The sequence below is a fragment of the Mus pahari genome, chromosome 11, assembly GCF_900095145.1.
Source record: "Mus pahari chromosome 11, PAHARI_EIJ_v1.1, whole genome shotgun sequence".
In the NCBI taxonomy this organism is placed as follows: Eukaryota; Metazoa; Chordata; class Mammalia; order Rodentia; family Muridae; genus Mus; species Mus pahari.
In genome coordinates, this window is record NC_034600.1 from 35,796,284 (window position 1) to 35,815,292 (window position 19,009).

The window sequence follows — 19,009 nt, forward strand, 5'->3', positions numbered from 1 at the left end:
CTGGCTGTCCTGGAACTCACTTGGTAGACCAGGCTGGCCTCGAACTCAGAAATCCGCCTGCCTCTGCCTCCCAAGTGCTGGGATTAAAGGCCTGCGCCACCAGGCCCGGCTGGCTTAATGCTTTTAACTGTGGGGTTCTCTGTCAGCTAGAAAGCTGCTTTTTATATCTGTTTCCCACCTAATCTCTAGCAGAAATGTATGCCGATCTGCTATGTGCCTGGTACTTTGATGATGTATTTAGGGATAGAGATTAATTAAATATAATTCTGTCCAGGACACTGTATTAGATCCACGTTTTCAAAATGCCTGGGTAGGTGTCAAAATCACTAAGACACTTGCTAAAAAGGCATGTTCATCCAGATAATGTGGGTCAGCACTGTGTGTATGTGGGCTGTAAGTCTCTCTTGAACAAGTCCCTTGAATGATTCTGATTCACAGCTAGAGTTGATAGATCACCTTGATCATAAATAAATATATTGGTAATAACATTGAAACTGTAGCATTTGAATGCAGTATTTCCATAAAAATCAAAGTTCATTATGACAGGATGGGAAAGAGGCCTATAAAGTATTTGCCATGGAAGGATTAATACTTGTTTGATCCCCATAAAAAGCTGGATATGAAAGCACAGTTTTAACCCCAGTGCTAGAGATGCATGGGTGGATTCCTGGGACTTGCTGGCCTACCTGTTTGGCCAATCAGCCAACCTGTGAACCATAGGTTCAAGGAGAGTCCTTGTCTCAAAAAATAAGGTGGATGCTTCAGTTCTTCTTAGAAGGGAAAACAAAATATTCAAGGGAGGAAATATGGAGACAAAGTGTGGAGCAGAGACTGAAGGAAAGGCTATGCAGAGATTGCCCCACCTGGGGATCTATCCCATATACAGTCACCAAACCCAGACAGTATTGCGGATGCCAAGTGCTTGCTGATAGGAGCCTGGTATAGCTGTCTCCTGAAAGGCTCTGCCAGAGCCTGACAAATAGAGAGGTGGATGATCACAGCCAACCATTACACTGAGCATGGGGTCCCCAATGGAGGAGTTAGGGAAAGGACTGCAGGAGCTGAAGAGGTTTGCAATTCATAGGAAGAACAACAATATCAACCAACCGGACACCCCAGAGCTCCCAGGGACTAAACCACCAACTAAAGAGTACACATGGAGCAACCCGTGGCTCCAGCCACATATATAGCAGAGGGTGGCCTTGTGGGACATCAATGGGAGGAAAGGCCCTTGGTCCTGGGAAGGCTTGATGGCCCAGTATAGGGGAATGCCAGGGCGAGGAGGTGGGAGTGGGTGGGTGGGTGAGTGAGTACCCTCACAGAAGCAGGGGAAGGGGAATGGGATAGAGGGTTTCCAGAGTGGAAACTGGGAAAGGGGATAACATTTGAAATGTAAATTAAATTTCCAATTTTTTTTTTAAAAAGGTAGACAGCAACTGAAGAAGCCATGCAAAGTTAACCTATAGCCCACACTCCCACCTCTTACACACACACACACACACACACACACACACACACACACACACACACACCTGAAAGGAACTGTCATTTCCTTGATCTATTTGAGGATTACATATAACCAGAACTACTTACATCGTTATAAGGGCCATTACTATTGGGTTTCATTAAAAATTAGAAAGGGGCATCTATATATGTAATAAAGTAATTTTGGAGTACGGATTATATCAATATGGTATTTTTTGAATCAGGGTCTTACTCTGTGGACCAGTTGGCCTGAAACTTGCTTTGCAGAGCAGGGTGGCCTCAAACTCATGGAGCCGTACCTGCCTCTGCCCGCTATGTGCTGGGATTAAAGGCCTGCACCACACAGACAGCTTTTCACTTTGATTTCAGCTCTAGGCTTGGTGTGTGGTGACTTTATATTTTAATACTTCATTATTGTTAAACAAATATTTGTTAAGCACAGCTTCTGGCATCTTGCTAACTGTAGAAGTTAAAGCTATGCACTTGCATGGAGCCTGTATTCAATTTTATCAAGTAAAAATACAATCCTAAAGTTGTGAGCTACGGGTTCTCACAGCGTTGATTCTGGGTGGGGCCTTAGAGTCTTATTACGAAATGGAAGATTATAAATGCAAGGCAGACTCTATTAGAAAGGCCCAATAGTATTAGACTCTTATTCAAAATGCCTCAAGATATGTATTCAGGTATCCCACTCAGATTATTAAAGTTCCTGCTAATCCATTTTTATTAATCCATTTCTATTTTTTACTTATTATTACAAAACCCTTCCCCCCCCCCAAATTCACATCTCAGTCCTATATTGTTTGATACATCACTTTTTCATTTTTCCCCAGGAACACAGTACAGAAGAGCACCTGACAGAAAGGGAGCATGCAGAAGTTGTGACAATAATATCTAGGCTACTTCTCCAAGGGCTTGGAATTGTGTGATTAGGATGCATTCTTTCTGTGGAGGTAGAATCCCCATAGGGATCAGTTTGCTTATTCATACACAGTATTTGGTTCCAGTAGACTAATGCATAGACTGTACAACAAAAATGATTTTATGGTTGGTGGTCACCACAAAATGAGGAACTATATTCAAGGGTTACAACATTGGGAAGGTTGAGAACCACTGCCTTAGGAAGTGTCCTTACAATGTTTTTTACTATTTCTGGGGCATATAATCCAGTTTTCTTTGTTCTGTTTAACAGTGGAAAGGGTGAGGTTGGGTTAAAATGCTATGTCAAGCACATCTGAGATTCCCCTTCACACAGGGATGGAGAAGGGTAAACATGTTTGACACAGAGACACTGTTGAAAAACAATGAAAATTCACAAGCTGTTACCAAGCTATTTTCAGGACTTCAAGGCAATAATTATTTATACCTCTTCAGGAAGGGCGAGAAAGTTCCATTTGAAATGGATTCTAACACTCCTACTGAAATGCATTTTGCATACATTCAGGAGACTTCAAAATGTTTAGTGTCAACAAGATAGAGAAAGCTCGGTCTGTTGTAAAGGTCTAAACTCAATGGGAAATTACCAGTTTCAATTACAGAAATGCACAAGGTAAGACAGAACAGTATAATCATGGGGCCAGTTCTTCAGGCCTGGGGAGTTCTTACTATGCGCTTAGTGAAGATCTCCCACTAACTGGGAGTCTAAAGGGATTTACACACTGGGAGGAAAAGCCAACCAGGACCCTCACTCAATTCTGACAAATCCTAACCTATACAAGCTCATCAAGTAAATTTCAATCTGTCTTTCATATTTTCCTTGCGAACCATTCACTTGTGATTAAATCTGCTTTGGGAAGTACCATTCTGCAGCTAAATATCCAGCCTGAAGAGACATAAAACAGGGATAAAATCTAAGTCCACACTCCACTTATTTATCCTTTTGTCAAAATGGAGCTACACACAGAGCTTATACTGTAATTATCACTGAGAGCAACTTACGTTTAGCAGTTCTTTGATATGTAGGAGTTCTTGTCATTAGCAAGATAAACTTCTGTTGAAATTTTGTTCATTTTGATTACACTTTTCCCTTTAGCATTTGCTACCACAATATTTGGTTTTGATAATATAAAGGTAATGATGTACCAAACTAAAGAAAGAGTTGGTATGATGACATTTTAACCCTTTACTTAGTAAGTTAAAGTTAAAAGACTTTTTCTTCATGATTTTTACTATATAAAACAATTTTAAAATTTAAATATATTTTTATTATATTCTTTTCCTCCCTAAGTATTTTCAGAATCTCTCCCCATCCTTACCCATCCAACTTTTAGTTCTTTCTCAAAAAATGAAATAGAAAACCAGTAGAAAAAAAAAAAAAAACCCTGCTTCAAACCGAGAAAACAAAACACCACTTACCCTCCCAAACAAAACAATAAACAAAAGTAACAAACAAAAGCCCCCTTAACTATAATAAAACATAACAAACACCCCCCCCACACACACACACATACAAACTGGAGTGCATTACATGTTGGTCAGCTATTCCTGCATATCTTGCAGGTAGCACAGCATTTTAGATAAGAGTTTGTGTTTGGCTTTGTGTGTGTTCCTCTATTGATAGTGTCTTCAACAAATGGTGCTAGTCAAACTGGATGGCTGAAGGTAGAAAAATCCAAGTAGAGTCATATTTAACATCTTCCATAAAACTCAACTCCAAAAGGATCAAATATGTCAGCATAAAACTAGGCACAGTGTGCCTGACAGAAGAGAAAGCAAGGGATATCTTTGAATGCAGGCACTAAGATCAACAATAAATGGGACCTTCTGCATGGCAAAGATCACTGTGACTTGAACGATATGAGAGACTACAGTGAGAAATATTTTATTTTTTTACCAACTATACATCTGATGGGGGCTAATACACAAAATATATAAAGAACTCAAAAAAATCAGATATCAAAAAAACAACAAAAAACAAAAAACAAAAACAAAAAAAACTCCAAACTGAAAAGGAGGTACAGATCTAAACAGAAAAAGCTCAAATGGTTGAGAAACGCTGGAAGAAATGTTCGACATCCTTAGCCATCAGGGAATTGTCAATCAAAACTGTTTTGAGATTCTATATTATACCTGCCAGAGTGGCTAAAGTCAATAAAACAGGTGACAGCTCATTCTGAAGAGGGTGTGGAATACAGGAGCACTCCCCGACTGATGCAGGGAATGCCAGCATGGAAATCAGTGTGGTGATTTCCTCTGGAAGATGAGAATTAACCTGCCAGAGAATCCGGCTTGAGCTATAAGCAGAGAATGTTTCATGTTATCACAGAGATACTTGCTCAACCATAGTTAGTGCTCTTCTCTTCAAGACATTCAGAGATAGGAAACAACCTAGATATCCCTCAATAGAGAAGTGGGTACAGTATATGTGGTACACTTACATAATTTAAAATGACTCTTTAATATTATGTTTAACCAAACATTTTGCCTCAGACAATTATATTTATTTTGGATTACCAAATCTTTTGGTAACTTTGGAGCTTTGGAAAATTATTTTCAGCTTTATTCAGGGATGATCAATTTTGCCCATGATGAAAAAATCCAAAATGATATCTATGGAATTGAGCTCAGTTCAACAGTAACTGAGCTCTTAGAATGCTGTACACAAAATGCTAAGCATTCATACATAGTGTTGTAACATTTGTTATATGTTGTCGTAAATTACACTTCAGGACAAGGTTTCTGAAAGCTAAGGGAAGGGATACATTAGTGGTCCCTCAGAGGTGATTAGTATAGAAAACCTTGGCTTTAGCAAAATCCACATTTCTCTGTCTTCTATGTAAAAAGAAATAGTCATTCTCCTTTCTCACTCAGTGCTACTAGTTTACGCTATTTAGTTATTTCAGGTGATTGAGACAAAGTTTTACTCTGTATCCCAGGTGGGCCTGGAGCTTACTAGCTTACTAGCCTCTAGCCTGTCCAGAAACTCACAGTGATCCTTCTGTCTCAGGCTCCCAAATTATGGGTGAAGGTCTGACCCACAACACTGCTACACTAGTTTGTAAAGCAGTCAAAGCAACACATCTCAATGGTTAAAATATCAGGGTTAGAGGAGCGTAAGGGAAATTTTAAGAAGTGCAGCACTGTGTATCAGTAGCTGCATCTCCTTGGGAGCCTTAGGAGAGACGGTTACTTGACCCAGGAGGAAGAGATAGCTTAGGCAGCAGGACAGATGCTACAATGCCACAACTCCAGTTAGCTCACTCCTAGGGAGGGTTTTAAATGTTTTGGGTTTTTTCTCTTCTAGAGGCAAATCTCCATAAGTGTGAGTCAATGTTTTCCAGACATTGGTTTATAAACCATTAATGACATTTGAAGTGATTCTGGATAAGATTGAATATTTATAACTGCCACTTATGCTAAATTAGATACAAACTAGAACATCAAATCAATATTGCTAAGTATTAGGCTAAGATAAATACTTGGCAATTATATTGATAAAATCCCTTAAGTAGAAAAAAGGTCTCTCCTAATATGTGGACAGAGTAGAATTCATAAAGATGGTACAAAGATGCCAGAAGTCTGAGAAACCACACTTTAAATACTGTGTATATATTCTTATTTTTCATAATAAGATTATTCATTTCCATAGATTAAAGTTTTAGAGTGACTACACTAGAAGACAAATGAACACAGAAAAATAGTCTTCCTGAGAGCGGATCCATATGGGTTTCAGAGGCAGAGATCATTCTGTATGAGATGAATTGGAAACAAAGGAATCCCAGAGGGACAAACAGAGCAGACCCAGACCCACAGCAGCATCAGAAGTAATAGACCAGGCGTGCTGGTGTAGAACTAGAGAAACTGTGAGATGACCTTCCCATAAATTTGGACATGACCAAGGCAAATCACAGATGGTCACAGTAAAAAGAGATTATTAAAAAGTGTGATATTCTTGCTGATAAGCTGTACATCCTGGAGAGTCTGGTAGGACACTGGAAGGTCAGACAGAAACAGGATAATTGAGAAACATTTGGGACTGTCCCAAAAGCTGCAAATGCCTCTGCCTCTGCCCTGCTGCCTAAAAGCAAATAGCATCTTATCGTGACAGCTAAAACAACTCTGATGCAGCATCACATTTCTCTTTCATGCTCAAAGTCTCAGGTTAGCTTAAATGTTATTTCCTTGTTTGTTGAGAGATTTCCATGGACTGCAATTTCTTTATATCTGCTTATCTATACTGAATTCTACTGAATTATGGTTAGGGAGACAGTCAAAAGGGGAAGGCTGGTTGAGAAGAGAAAAATATTAGAACACAGGTAGGGCTTTCCGTCTAAGATCGGGGTGTATTGTGAACAGGAAAGGGGGCAGTAGGTTTGAGTGATTGTCTTGTAGATGTACTGACTCTGTGACCACCTGTAATACTCGAGATATTCCCACCTTCTGGGTAACTTACAGGGTCTCAAGTCCATTAGTCGGAGTGTTTGCGAGAAGATCCTCACTTTGTTTTTTTTTTTTTTTTTTTTTTTTTTTTTTTTTTTTTTTTTTTTTTTTATTTTAAAGTAAAGCTTTAAAAACAAACTGATGAAGNTTTTTTTTTTTTTTTTTTTTTTTTTTTTTTTTTTTGCTCTTTTTTGATGTATCTATTTTAAAGTAAAGCTTTAAAAACAAACTGATGAAGTCTGATTTATCCATTTCCTCTGGATGTTTGTGCCCTAGGTGCTGCATAATTATTTCCATGTGGTATACAGTGGTCCCAGAAGTACCTGGTCAACCATCATTTGGGCTAATTTTTGACCTGAGACAAGGGACTTGTGTAGAATCCTCAGTTGCTATAAAGGAGATTTTCTGCTGTAACCTTTGGCAATAACAATCCCATGGTCTACTCATAATCAGAATGATAACATTAGGTAATTTTTATGATTAATTTATTCACTGTCAGATGACAGAAACAGGAGAATGCAAGACTAGGTGACTTTTTCCTAACATATTAATAGAAATAGCCAAAACTGAAGGAAGAGAAAACAATTGATGTTATAATAACAACCAATGACTACATACACATAAAGTCAATATAAATTGTGCAGAGCCTTTACAAAGAGAATTATAGAACTTTATTGAAAAGTGACAAACTATAATGATCACTATTATAAAATATCCACTAAAATGTCACTCATCCTCCAATTAATTTAAACTTTCTGAGTTTTTAAATATAAATACTAAAATAATTGAAGCGAGGTAATGGTTCCCGACACAGTAGCAAGAACAGCTGCCAGGAGAGACAGTTCCGTTGGCACAGAGACAATGCCTTGTTAAGTGTTGCTGGGACATGTGCCTAAGGACTGCAAAATGTTACTTTATCCTCAGGTAAGTCAAGCACCCCAGGAAAGGGGGGGAGGAATGAGAACAGAATGTGACTTAAAAAACCTAGATAAAGGGAAGGCTTATAAACTTGTATAGGTGGTAGGGTCTTTATTACCTAAGAATTAACAATAAAGACAAAGGTTAAACAACTGATGCTACCAAAAAGAAAACCAAACCAATCAAAAATCTAGATATTTGACACATTGGATAAAACATTACAATCAAAATATAAGGTGTAAATGACAAAGGGGTAAGATTGATATCCACATATGGCAAAAAGTGACATGAAATACAAAAGAATCCTTATAATGGTTAGGAATTTAAAACAGAAAACTAGTTGACCAAGGTGGTAGAGACCAAGCCCTCACACACACACTGTGCTTACTGGTAATTCATGGACTACATTAAGACAAGAGTTTAACTAACTCTTAGTTAACAAGAGTTTAGCTAACTCTGCTTCCAGGAGTTCATCACAAGGAAGCATGTTATGGTGTATTCAAACATTTATCCATGTGGGCCATTAATGTACAAATAAAATTATAAATAAAAGAATTCTTAATGTTACATTTTCTCTGAGGAAGTTTTTGAGGACATTGCTTACTCTTGATATGTTTCAGAGAAGTCACACAAAAGTTTTTCTTAGGACTAAGTGCCAGAAACTCCTTTGCTTATCCTTAAAAATTCATATTTTTCCTTCTAATGGATCATGAAAATTATGCCTTCAATGACTTGTATTTTTTTGTTATGTGTTAGAACATTAAAATTCCACCAACCTGTCATTACTGTGAGGACCCCACAGCTATGTCAACCTGTAGTTACTATGAGGACCCCATGGTGTATGTCAACCTGTAGTTACTGTGAGGACCCCACAGCTTATGTCAACCTGTAGTTACTGTGAGGACCCTACAGTTATTACTATTAGGACCCCATGGCATATGTCAACCTGTAGTTACTGTGAGGACCCCACAGCTTATGTCAACCTGTAGTTACTGTGAGGACCCTATAGTTATTACTATTAGGACCCCATGGCATATGTCAACCTGTAGTTACTGTGAGGACCCCACAGCTTATGTCAACCTGTAGTTACTGGAAGGACCCCACAACTTATGTCAACCTATAGTTACTGGGAGGACCCCACAACTTATATCAACCTGTAGTTACTGTGAGGACCGCACACTGTATGCATCTGCATCTGTTCCTGTATGTAGTCTGTGTTCCATTTAACTTTCATTTCCCTTATCTTAGTATTTCATTGACATATTTTATAAATTATCTCAAATCTTTCTGAGGTAGTAAGAAGGACACTATTTTATCAGTCTATAAATGAACAGAACAAAAGCATGCATAGTTTCCTCTTAAAGAGACTGTTAAAATGACTTATTTTAGAATAACTATTTGAAAATAAAGAAAAATGTGATTTTTTTTCTGAAAATAAACCAAGAGAGAATCTAGTCATTATTAGTTTCAGGCATGAAGAAAATACATTTTCTAACTGCTATCTGTATTAAACAAGATCCTAGAAGACATGGATAAGATCTATCTGAGCACTCTACAGTGTTTAGTGAGATCCTGTGAGGTAGGGACATAACAAACAGCTGCATCCCATCAAAACAAGCTCTTGGTGATGGTAACTCCGAGGGTAAGGTGCTCGCCCCTCCCCTGTTAGCTCATGGCACTCTGGCCAGGATCTGCTACGACAACAGAACCCTTTCTTCCCACATCCATGTTCAAGTCACACGACAGAGAACAGGAACATCCCGGAAGCTTCTGCCCTTTCAGGGACAGTTTCCTCTTCCCATCTTTGATGGCTATGCTCCCACGAAAGGAGGAGTAGCTGCTGAGCAACTTGGGCCCTGACCACATGTCTCTGCTGGGTAGTATTGTGTGTGCCTGGCGAGCACACAGTAGGTCATGAGATGTGCAGTGGTTCTGCAACAGTCTCCTTGCATAGGCAGATCCAAGGGTTGTGCCTGCACTTTCACATCACTGTTTGACTAGAGAGACTGCTGTAAGCCTTTGTACAGCAGGCTGGGTTGGGGTATCCAAGCTCACTGCTTCACCCAGGTGGGTGGTGGGCCCCTTGATTTATTTCATGGAATAAAACTTCTGTTTCAAGTCTTTACCATTAAAGTATATACCTTGACTTCCACTTGACTCTGTTGGTCTCATGGAGACAGAAAGCCCCTCCTTCCTAGGAGACAGTGGACACTGCACTTCCTTTAGTTGTCTATGTTCATGTGCATTAGGTTGTACCTCTCCATCAACATGGATAAGACGGCTTATCACCATCTTCACACAAGTAGGTAAACAGATCCTCATTCCTACATTACTCTCACTCACTTAAAAAGAAAGAGCCACATTAGAAATGACTAGAACAGATGCCTCAGATCCATCATCTGTGGCCATGAGCATGGCTCAACACATTCATAATTAACAACATCATGTCACAGTGTCAAACATTAGGCATTCCTGGCTCAGAGATTTGGGAGTCTGGGTAACTGTTCTCAGACACGAGGGATACAGAAACAGCAGCAGAAGGCCAACAAGAGGATTAAGAAGTGAGCAGTTTTGCTTCAGGTGGAATCCCCATCACCATGGAGGTGTCTTTAGAGATATAACAGCAGCTGGCTAGGATGCTTAGCAGGATCTGAGTGCAGAGCTAGGGGTCAGCAGGAAGTCCTGCTTTTACCTGTGGTTCTGGGATAACACTATTAGTTGGGCAAGCACTGTTTTATACACTAGAGCAGAAGTCACATCATGGATGGTTTTCACTGATTGCACAATGATGCCTTTTGAGACAAAGCCAAGAGATAATCAGAAAACATTACTTGACTGTGATAATGAAAGAGAACGTTACCTGTCTGGAGAAAGACTCTAGAAATAATTGTCCGGCACAGTGGGCAGGGAGTGCTTGCGGGGTTGTCTTTGGCCAGAGTTCGTAGGCAGGGCTCGCAGAAGATGTGGTGGCAGGGGTAGCACATGTAGGGGTTGAAGTATACATCCAGGCACACGGCACACATGTAGCTGTCCTTCTCCTCTGGGAACTCAGTCTCCTCATCTGTACTCATCTCATTACTCACTGTCTGCAACACACAAGGGAAACATTGTCTTACTTTAGGATGAGGCGGGATTCCCTGAGAGAGGGTGACTTTATATTTTGTTAAAATTAAAATATGTATGAGATGCCTTTAGTATCTGTTTCTGTAACACATTCCAAGTGATATAAGCGTAATCTGTTAAAGTGAGAAGAAAGAGAAAATAGAATATTTCTATATAACACTAATCACTGAACCATACCTAAGCATAGTAAGTGTACCTGTGATTCTGACCAGTACTAGTTAAGAGTTACATCTACCAGCACTGGGATTATATCCCCCCATCCCCAACCAAAATGGTGACTGTCATCAGTTACAGAATGTTCTCATGGCATTACTATCTCTTTCCTCTCACACTGTACCTGGGACCCTTCTCCGTCTACCCCTTACATCTTTATGGGCCTCAATGCCGAAAACGTATCAAAGTTAAGGGAATGTCAGGAGGGAGCCTTGGCAAAGCAATGTGGGGTGATTATGGGATTATCTTTGTGGCTAGGAAATATGAGGAACCTCTTCTCTCTCACATGCAATAGTTTGGGAGAGGCAGCATAAAGTGTAGAGGAAGAGTTCCTACTGTTTAACCTCGGAGTTGCTCAAGCTGTGAAGCTGTGGGGATTAGACCAGATGATCCACTGCAAACACTTAGTTCAAATTTAAAAGATGATAACCGTGGCCACCCTCCTCCTCATCTGCTCCCTCTCATCTTCTCTCACCCCAGACTCTGTAGGTCCTGGTGAAGTCTTGGGGGAGGTTTTCTCAAGCTAGGATATATCCAGGGAAAACAATCAAAATTTACTTCTTTTCTCCTCACACTGACGAGATCAGTGAGTGATATTTGAATGGACTTTGGGTTTATCAAATAGCTCTAGTATGCAGGTAGATGTATACAGAAAACAAACTTGAGACACAAATGAACAGAAACTAACTACCGAACCCTCTATTACACATTGAATGTTCATCTCCTGAAAGCGTCTACTGAACATTCCTCAGTGCAACAGCATGAAGGGGTGAGACATAGGTGATGAAGTCATGGAGCAGAACTCTCAGGAATTGGATTAGAAACCCATGTATGGGCTGAGGAGTAAACTCATCCCTTTCATTCTTCCATTCTTCTGTCAGCGAGGATTGCATTGCTTCCCCTGACACTGGCCTTTCTAAGACATAGACTGAGCTTTCCTGCCTGCAAGAGTATGCGACATTCCTGTCCTTATAGATTTCCCAGTCTATGGTATTTGTGTTGCAGTACCAAGATCTGGTGGTTTGTGCTGTAATAACACCATGGTATAAGTTATTATTTATCTAGATATGTTTACTTTCCATGGTCATTCTCATTTCATAAAAGAACACAGCTGAGTTTGAGCTAATTTATTTTTTATTTGAATTTTCACTTTTCTTTCAGGCATGGGACATTTGTATTTAACCTAGTTATTTGTTGGTCCTGAGTAATGTGTTATACATGGTTCTCTCTGCTCTAGTTTGCCTTTTTCCTTTCCTAGTATCATCATTTGATGGAATGCATTCTTAATTGGACCACATTATTATTTTATTTTTTCCATTTTGTATTTATTTAAGAACTATTGTCCTTTTCCAGGGTTATTAAGTTTGCATTATTTTTATACTTTGTAATATTTAAAGATATTATGTATCTGAGAATGATTCTTATGTACGTGAAACTTACAGACAAGTATCATCCTCTTGCTTAATTGATTTTGCATTTTTTTCCCACAAAGAACTTCCATTTGTACACTACAATGAACCTTACCAGCAGGAGTTTGTCTGATGTTTTTGTTTTGTTTTGTTTTTGTTTTATTTTTGTTTTTAAATCCGAGCCCACTAGTGTATTGGCAATCCTGCCCCATAATCATAATTTACAATTTTAGAGTAAGACTCAGAATCTGACTGCTGAAAGTCTTTAATAGCTCAACAGTACTATGGTTGTTCCTGACCATTTCTTTGACTGTGTATAGTTTAGAATTACACTGTCATGTCATGGTTTAAAAGCTACAATTTTTACTTGAGTTATATTAAGCCTATGGATAAAATTATGATGCATTAGAAATCTTTATAATAAAAAGTCTTAAACCTTAGAGGCTGGTATTTTCCCATTTAAACAGAAGCATTTAAGGCTATCTGGATGCAGTTCCGTTTTCATCTGAGCCAGTACTTGCCGTCACTCCTGATGCTCTTCTCAGCTAGCCCAGTCCTCTCAGTGAATGTGACATGCACGTCCCACAACCTTCACACCCAAACAGGTATGTAAAGAAAAACTGCCTCTCTAGTGTGGGCTGACTTTCTCTTCTCTCTTTCAACAGTGAAACTTCCCAAGAGATCCAGCATGTTGTAGGTGGTCTCCGCTTCTTACTTCCTATCCTTTCTTCACCCCACTAACTTGCCTTCCGTTCTTAATACAAGGCGGGGACTCCTTGCTCACACATTAGCAGCCTTGGGTACAGCCATATCCACAACACCTTCCAGACTGTTTTCCCATGATCTGGCAGCAGCATTTTTCGGATAGACCAGGAATCCAAAAATCTCGGAACTTGAAGTTATAACTCTCTGAAGCTGGAGTTATAGGCAGTAGAGGTCAATTGATGTCGGTACTGGGAACTCACCCATACACATTGTTAAACACTGTATCACTTTCTCAGCTATGTCAAATGTTAACACTGTTTAGGTAAATCTTTTAAAGATATGACTGTTTCAGAAATATTACAAATTTCATGTTTTAGGTAAAATTAATTAAATAAGTAGTGACCATTACTAAATGAATAATAACTATAAGTTTTGTGTTGAGACTTTTGAAAGCTTGTCCTAGGTTAGATGGGAAAGGGATGTAACTCTTTTATTGCCTGCAAATGTTCTTTGGAGAGGGGAACAAGAGCTATGTGAAATGTTTCCTATCCACTGTTTCCGAGTCAACAGTTTATTTTTTTGTTGTTTTGTTTTTTGTTTGTTTGTTTTTCAAGACAGGGTTTCTCTGTGTAGCCCTGGCTGTCCTGGAACTCACTCTGTAGACCAGCCTGGCCTCAAACTCAGAGATTCGCCTGCCTCTGCCTCCCAAGTGCTGGGATTAAAGGCATGCGCCACCACCACACGGCAGAGTCGACAGTTTTTAATAATGATTTATGGATAGTTTGGATTACATTACCTATTGGCTGGTTTTACTCGTTTAGTGGAAACAAGGTAATACATATTCTCTTATAAATAGATCTCTCTATTGTGTGTGTGTGTGTGTGTGTGTGTGTGTATCACTATTAGTTTAAATTTACTTCATTTCCCAAGATGTCTTTTGTATTGTACTTGTTAGAGTCTACGGATTTTCCTTCTATTAACAAGGAAGCTCATTGGGCGGGTAGAAGTAGCCCAGCTGGTAAAGTACCAAGGACACAGACGAGGACTCACGTGGTGGAAAGAACCAACTCCCTACATGTTGTCCTCTGACCTACAGTACACACAAAGTAAATAAAAATGTAACAAACAAACAAACACCTTTATTGTCATGTTAGCTTTTGTATAGTTTCCCCAGTCAGAAAAAGTTGGTTCTGGTTTAAACATCCATGCTTTTCCTTAGTGAGTCTACCTCTTTCTGTGATATATTAATCAACGCAATACTTTTTTTCTCTCAAATAGCCTTCAGGTTTTTTAATGTTTATTTTTTATATTTATCTATTTATTTTATATGTGTATGTGTATGCCATAGGCCACAGAACAACTTGGAGAAGTTGGTTCTCTCCGCCCATCATGGGAAGCATGGCTCTAAAACTCTTCTGCTGAAGGGACCCTGATATAGCGGCCTCTTGTGAGGCTATGCCAGTGCCTGGCAAACACAGAAGTGGATGCTCACAGCCAGCTATTGGATGGAACACAGGGTCCCCAATGGAGGAGCTAGAGAAAGTACCCAAGGAACTGAAGGGGGCTGCAACCCTGTAGGTGGAACAACAATATGAACTAACCAGTACCCCCTGAGCTTGTGTCTCTAGCTGCATATGTAGCAGAAGATGGCCTAATAGGCCATCACTGGGAAGAGAGGCCCCTTGGTCTTGCAAACTTTATATGACCCAGCACAAGGGAAGGCCTGGGCCAAGTAGTGGGAGTGGGTAGGTAGGGGAGCAGGGGCGGGGGGGGGGAGGTATAGGGAACTTTCGGGATAGCATTTGTAATGTAAATAAAGAAAATAAAAAAAAAAAGAGTGGTAGTAGGCTCTTTTACCTGTTAAAAACCCCACTAGCCCTCACTCTTAGATTTTCAAACTGAGTATTAAACATGTTACAATTTGTGAGTAAATGTAATAACTCCACAGAACGTAGATGGTGATGATTATGCATCCGTTTTTAAGGGAGTTGCTGAGTTCTGGCCAATGCCCACAACTGTAGAACTATATGCTATAGCTTATGGAAAGGCAGCATGGATGGGGTAGATGAGGCATCCATGTATCCATTTATATGCTTCTACCTACAAAGGAATTAATCTGTCCACTCATGGACATCAAGCTACCCCAAGAAAAATGAGCAAAGACAAGGAAAACCATATCTAATCAGTTTCCATAGTGTCATGTTTATAATCCTTCCAGGTCACCAGCAGTGGTAGCTTTCTCCTTCCAGATACAAGGATGAAGCATCACTAAAACACAGCAGAGGACAATGAGTAACTGAAGGAAGAATTCTGTTGTGGGCAGCCACCGGGAACCAGGAGCAGTCCACTATCACACTGGCGGTGACAAAGAGAAAGCAGGCTCAGGAACAGAAGTATTGATACAACACAGTCTAAAATACTGCACATTCATATAGTGAGTAAACTGCTATGAGGTGCTAGAAAGTGACAACTCACTTTTGTCCTGGCATGCATTTGAGAGAAACTGTCACCTCTGATAGACTGGGAGTCAGAGAGTGAGCAAAGCAAGCTTAGCAAGAACTCACCGATGTGACTTGGCTACTGTTGGTCTCATGTGACATGGTAAAAAGGGAAAGGTAAGTTCAGGGAAGAGATGATCCCAAACGTGAACAGAGAAGAGAACATTTGGACATTCTATAACTGGTAGCCCTGACAGCAGACAACTGTTTCTCATACTCAATCGATAAGGTACTTTAAAATGTTTAAGGAACAAAGACCACCCAGAGTCAAAGATCAAATGGGGTGCACAACTGTCCAACCCTTCAGTGCAGAATCCCAGGGGTAAACAGTGGCATCCAGTAAACCCTTTCTAGATTAAATGCAGTGTTCCCTATGAATTCTTGGGTAAAAGTCAGTGATAACCAAACGTGTGTCTTCATATATTAGTGTGACAAGCTTCTCGCATCGGTGATTATGTCTACAGTAGTGGGCATATGTTGAAAGTAATTTAATGTATGTCTACTGACATATGTGATAACTGAAATCAAATAGATCAGAAAGCTAAGGTTAGACAGAATACTGCGAAGATTCATCCTGGCATGTGCCAAGATTATTAGAAACTTTAAGTGCCTTCTTCTACAACAACTAAATATTTCTTCATGGAGGATGTCATTTGCAACACACTGTGGTTGTAGTTCAGAATTTCTTTTAGAGAGTCAAGATGCTAAATAGACAACTAACACAAACCTCCTCTTTCACAAAATGAACCAAATTAGCAGGTAAATAGTTACACTCTGAAATGAGTGATTGCTGGTCCACCAAAGATGAGCAAGAGAGGAACTGGTATGTTTTCATATTCAGAGACCTGTGCCAATAGTATAGTAAGAGGAACAAAACACAGTATTTGTCAGCCTGGTTCTTTGGGTGAGGTAAAATGAGTCTCCTGTTTGTAGGGATATGAGTCAGAGAAAGCCCCAGGATACTGTTCGTGTGGATGCTGGCAATCTGCACTGTATGAATTCCACAATCTGTGTAAGCTTGTAGCCTATTAAGGTGGATAACCTGAAATTGGCACAGTAGCTTTGCTTTGAGAAAGTGTATCATACCATGAGACCCAGAAATTGCCCAGAATGCTACACAGTAGCCATCTTGTGAAATGAGCTACTTGTCTGTATTTGGGTTGCTCAGACATACCCATCTATTCTCATTGTATACACTGAGCACAACATCACTAACCATAACAAAATTTATGAAAGATCATAATATACTCAGGTAGACTAAAAGTGATATTATATAATAGATACTGTAAGGCATATTTTAAGAAGTAGGTTATTTACTAAGTCAGAAACTCTATAAGTAGAGATATGTAAGTTGCTAGAAATTCAAATATCTCCTGGGAACACAGAGAATACATGAAGATTTAAGATATCACAATGCTCTCCAAAGAACATAGACCTCTCTAGGAGCAGATGACTAAGAAATAACAGCTTGAGATACCTATAAAATATTAAAAGAAGAATTACAACTAGGCTCAGTGACATTAGACACTACAGATGGTTCAGTGGCTTAGATGTGTATGGTGGCACAAGTTTGGCTGCTAGCACCCACAGCAGGTAGTTCACAACCTCCTGTAATTACAGCTACAGGAGATCCAACACCCTCTTCTGAACTATGAAGGCACATGTACTCATGCATGCCCTATCTCTCTAGTGTGTGTGTGTGTGTGTGCGCACGCGCACACACACACACACACACACACACACACACACACAAGCCCCTAAAACTAAATCTTAAAAAAAAGGGGGGGGGAGGGGATGTAAGAGCCAAGTACAAGGAAGGGGCAATGATTAATCTGCAGATTTCAAGGACTTGGAAGTTGAGTGGTTGCACTGGGGAGTTAAGACATTTCAAATAAAGTCAGCAGGAGATAATCTTCATGTGAGCAAACAAATGTAACTTTCGTTGTACAAGGAACATTTTCGATTTTTTCTTTAATGTCTTAAATAAATCATATCTTAACCTCTTATTTTTTGAGATGAAGTATTCCATTTCTTATGAAGATCAATCAATAAATAAAAGGCCTTGCTTCTGATTACTAGGTAGGTAAGAGTCTACTAGGAGAGGAACACTACTCAGTACCACCTCTTACACAAGTCTATCAGTTGGCTCCAGAAAACAGTAATGCAGCTCCTCCAAAGTCATGCTGTATCACATCTCATGCACAAAGACTAGACTTGTCTGTTGGTCTTGTTGTTTGTCTTCTAAAGCTTACAGGCCTCTTCCCTTGCCTTATTCCGTACCCGTTTCTCTTTGCAGCAGAAAAACATGTATATATGAACCAAGATGGTTTTTTGTTGTTGTTGTTTGCAGTTTTATTAAAACTTTGGGAAGAAGCAGATAATATTTTGGTGTCCCAAGGATGGATAACACACAGTATGTAGTTAACAAAGAAGTTAAATTGGTAAACCATGTAGCATTGTATTTCCAAAGTCTATTTCTTATTCTCAGCACAAGCAGTGGATCTGGAGGATCTCCAGCAGGCTCCTCTTATCCCATCCCCTTCATTCAACACATACACAATAAATACACTGCAGGGTTATGGAAAGAAACTGCACTCAACACGCACTACACAAAGTGCTATGGCAAGATATTGGTAGAGCTCTACCTGATCATCATGCTTCTAGTGCTAAGCTGAATATTGCCCAGAACTGTGTCAGCAAGGAAAGCCCACATGGCGCCATCAGAATCACAGAGAAAGCAAGGCTCCAGAATTCTTTCATGTGTAAGACTGACATAGCATTCACACTACGTCATAGAAAGTCCTTAGATATTAAGCTTATTAGATAATAGCAATGATTAAGAAAGCAGCATATGGAAGTTATTTTAAATATACATCTTTCAGAATCCTTTAAATGTATGATTCTTAAAGAAATGTAAACTTTTACAAATGTCATTGTTATATCATAAGAATTTATTTTTCTGTCTCAGAATATGACTTTAAATTTGCATAAATACATATTCCAAATTTGATGGTTTGGGAGTTCTAACATATGCTAGTTTCCATAAGAGCCATCAAAAATTATATATTTTAAGAAATAACTAGAAGAGCTTTTTATATCATCTGCACACCCCTACTTTTAATGAATATAGAGAATGCAGGAAGTCTCACTTCAGGGCTGGTTGAGTCAAACACTAGGTGAAGGGTTCTCTCTCTGTCTCTCTGTCTCTCTGTCTCTCTGTCTCCCTCCCTCCCTTCCTCCCTCCCTCTCTCTTTGTCTCTCTCTCTCTCTCTCTCTCTC

At 39.5% G+C, this 19,009-nt stretch overlaps 1 protein-coding gene across 3 annotated transcripts in view; it reads right to left on the reverse strand.

The window, feature by feature from the left end:
• Positions 1-19,009, reverse strand: part of Rnf180 (ring finger protein 180) — a 167,751-nt gene that overhangs the window by 38,074 nt on the left and 110,668 nt on the right. For all 3 annotated transcript variants that reach the window (XM_029544177.1, XM_029544176.1, XM_029544178.1), the window contains exon 6: positions 10,643-10,868. In XM_029544177.1, the coding sequence (XP_029400037.1) occupies positions 10,643-10,868 (226 nt within the window). The remainder of the gene's footprint in view (positions 1-10,642; positions 10,869-19,009) is intronic.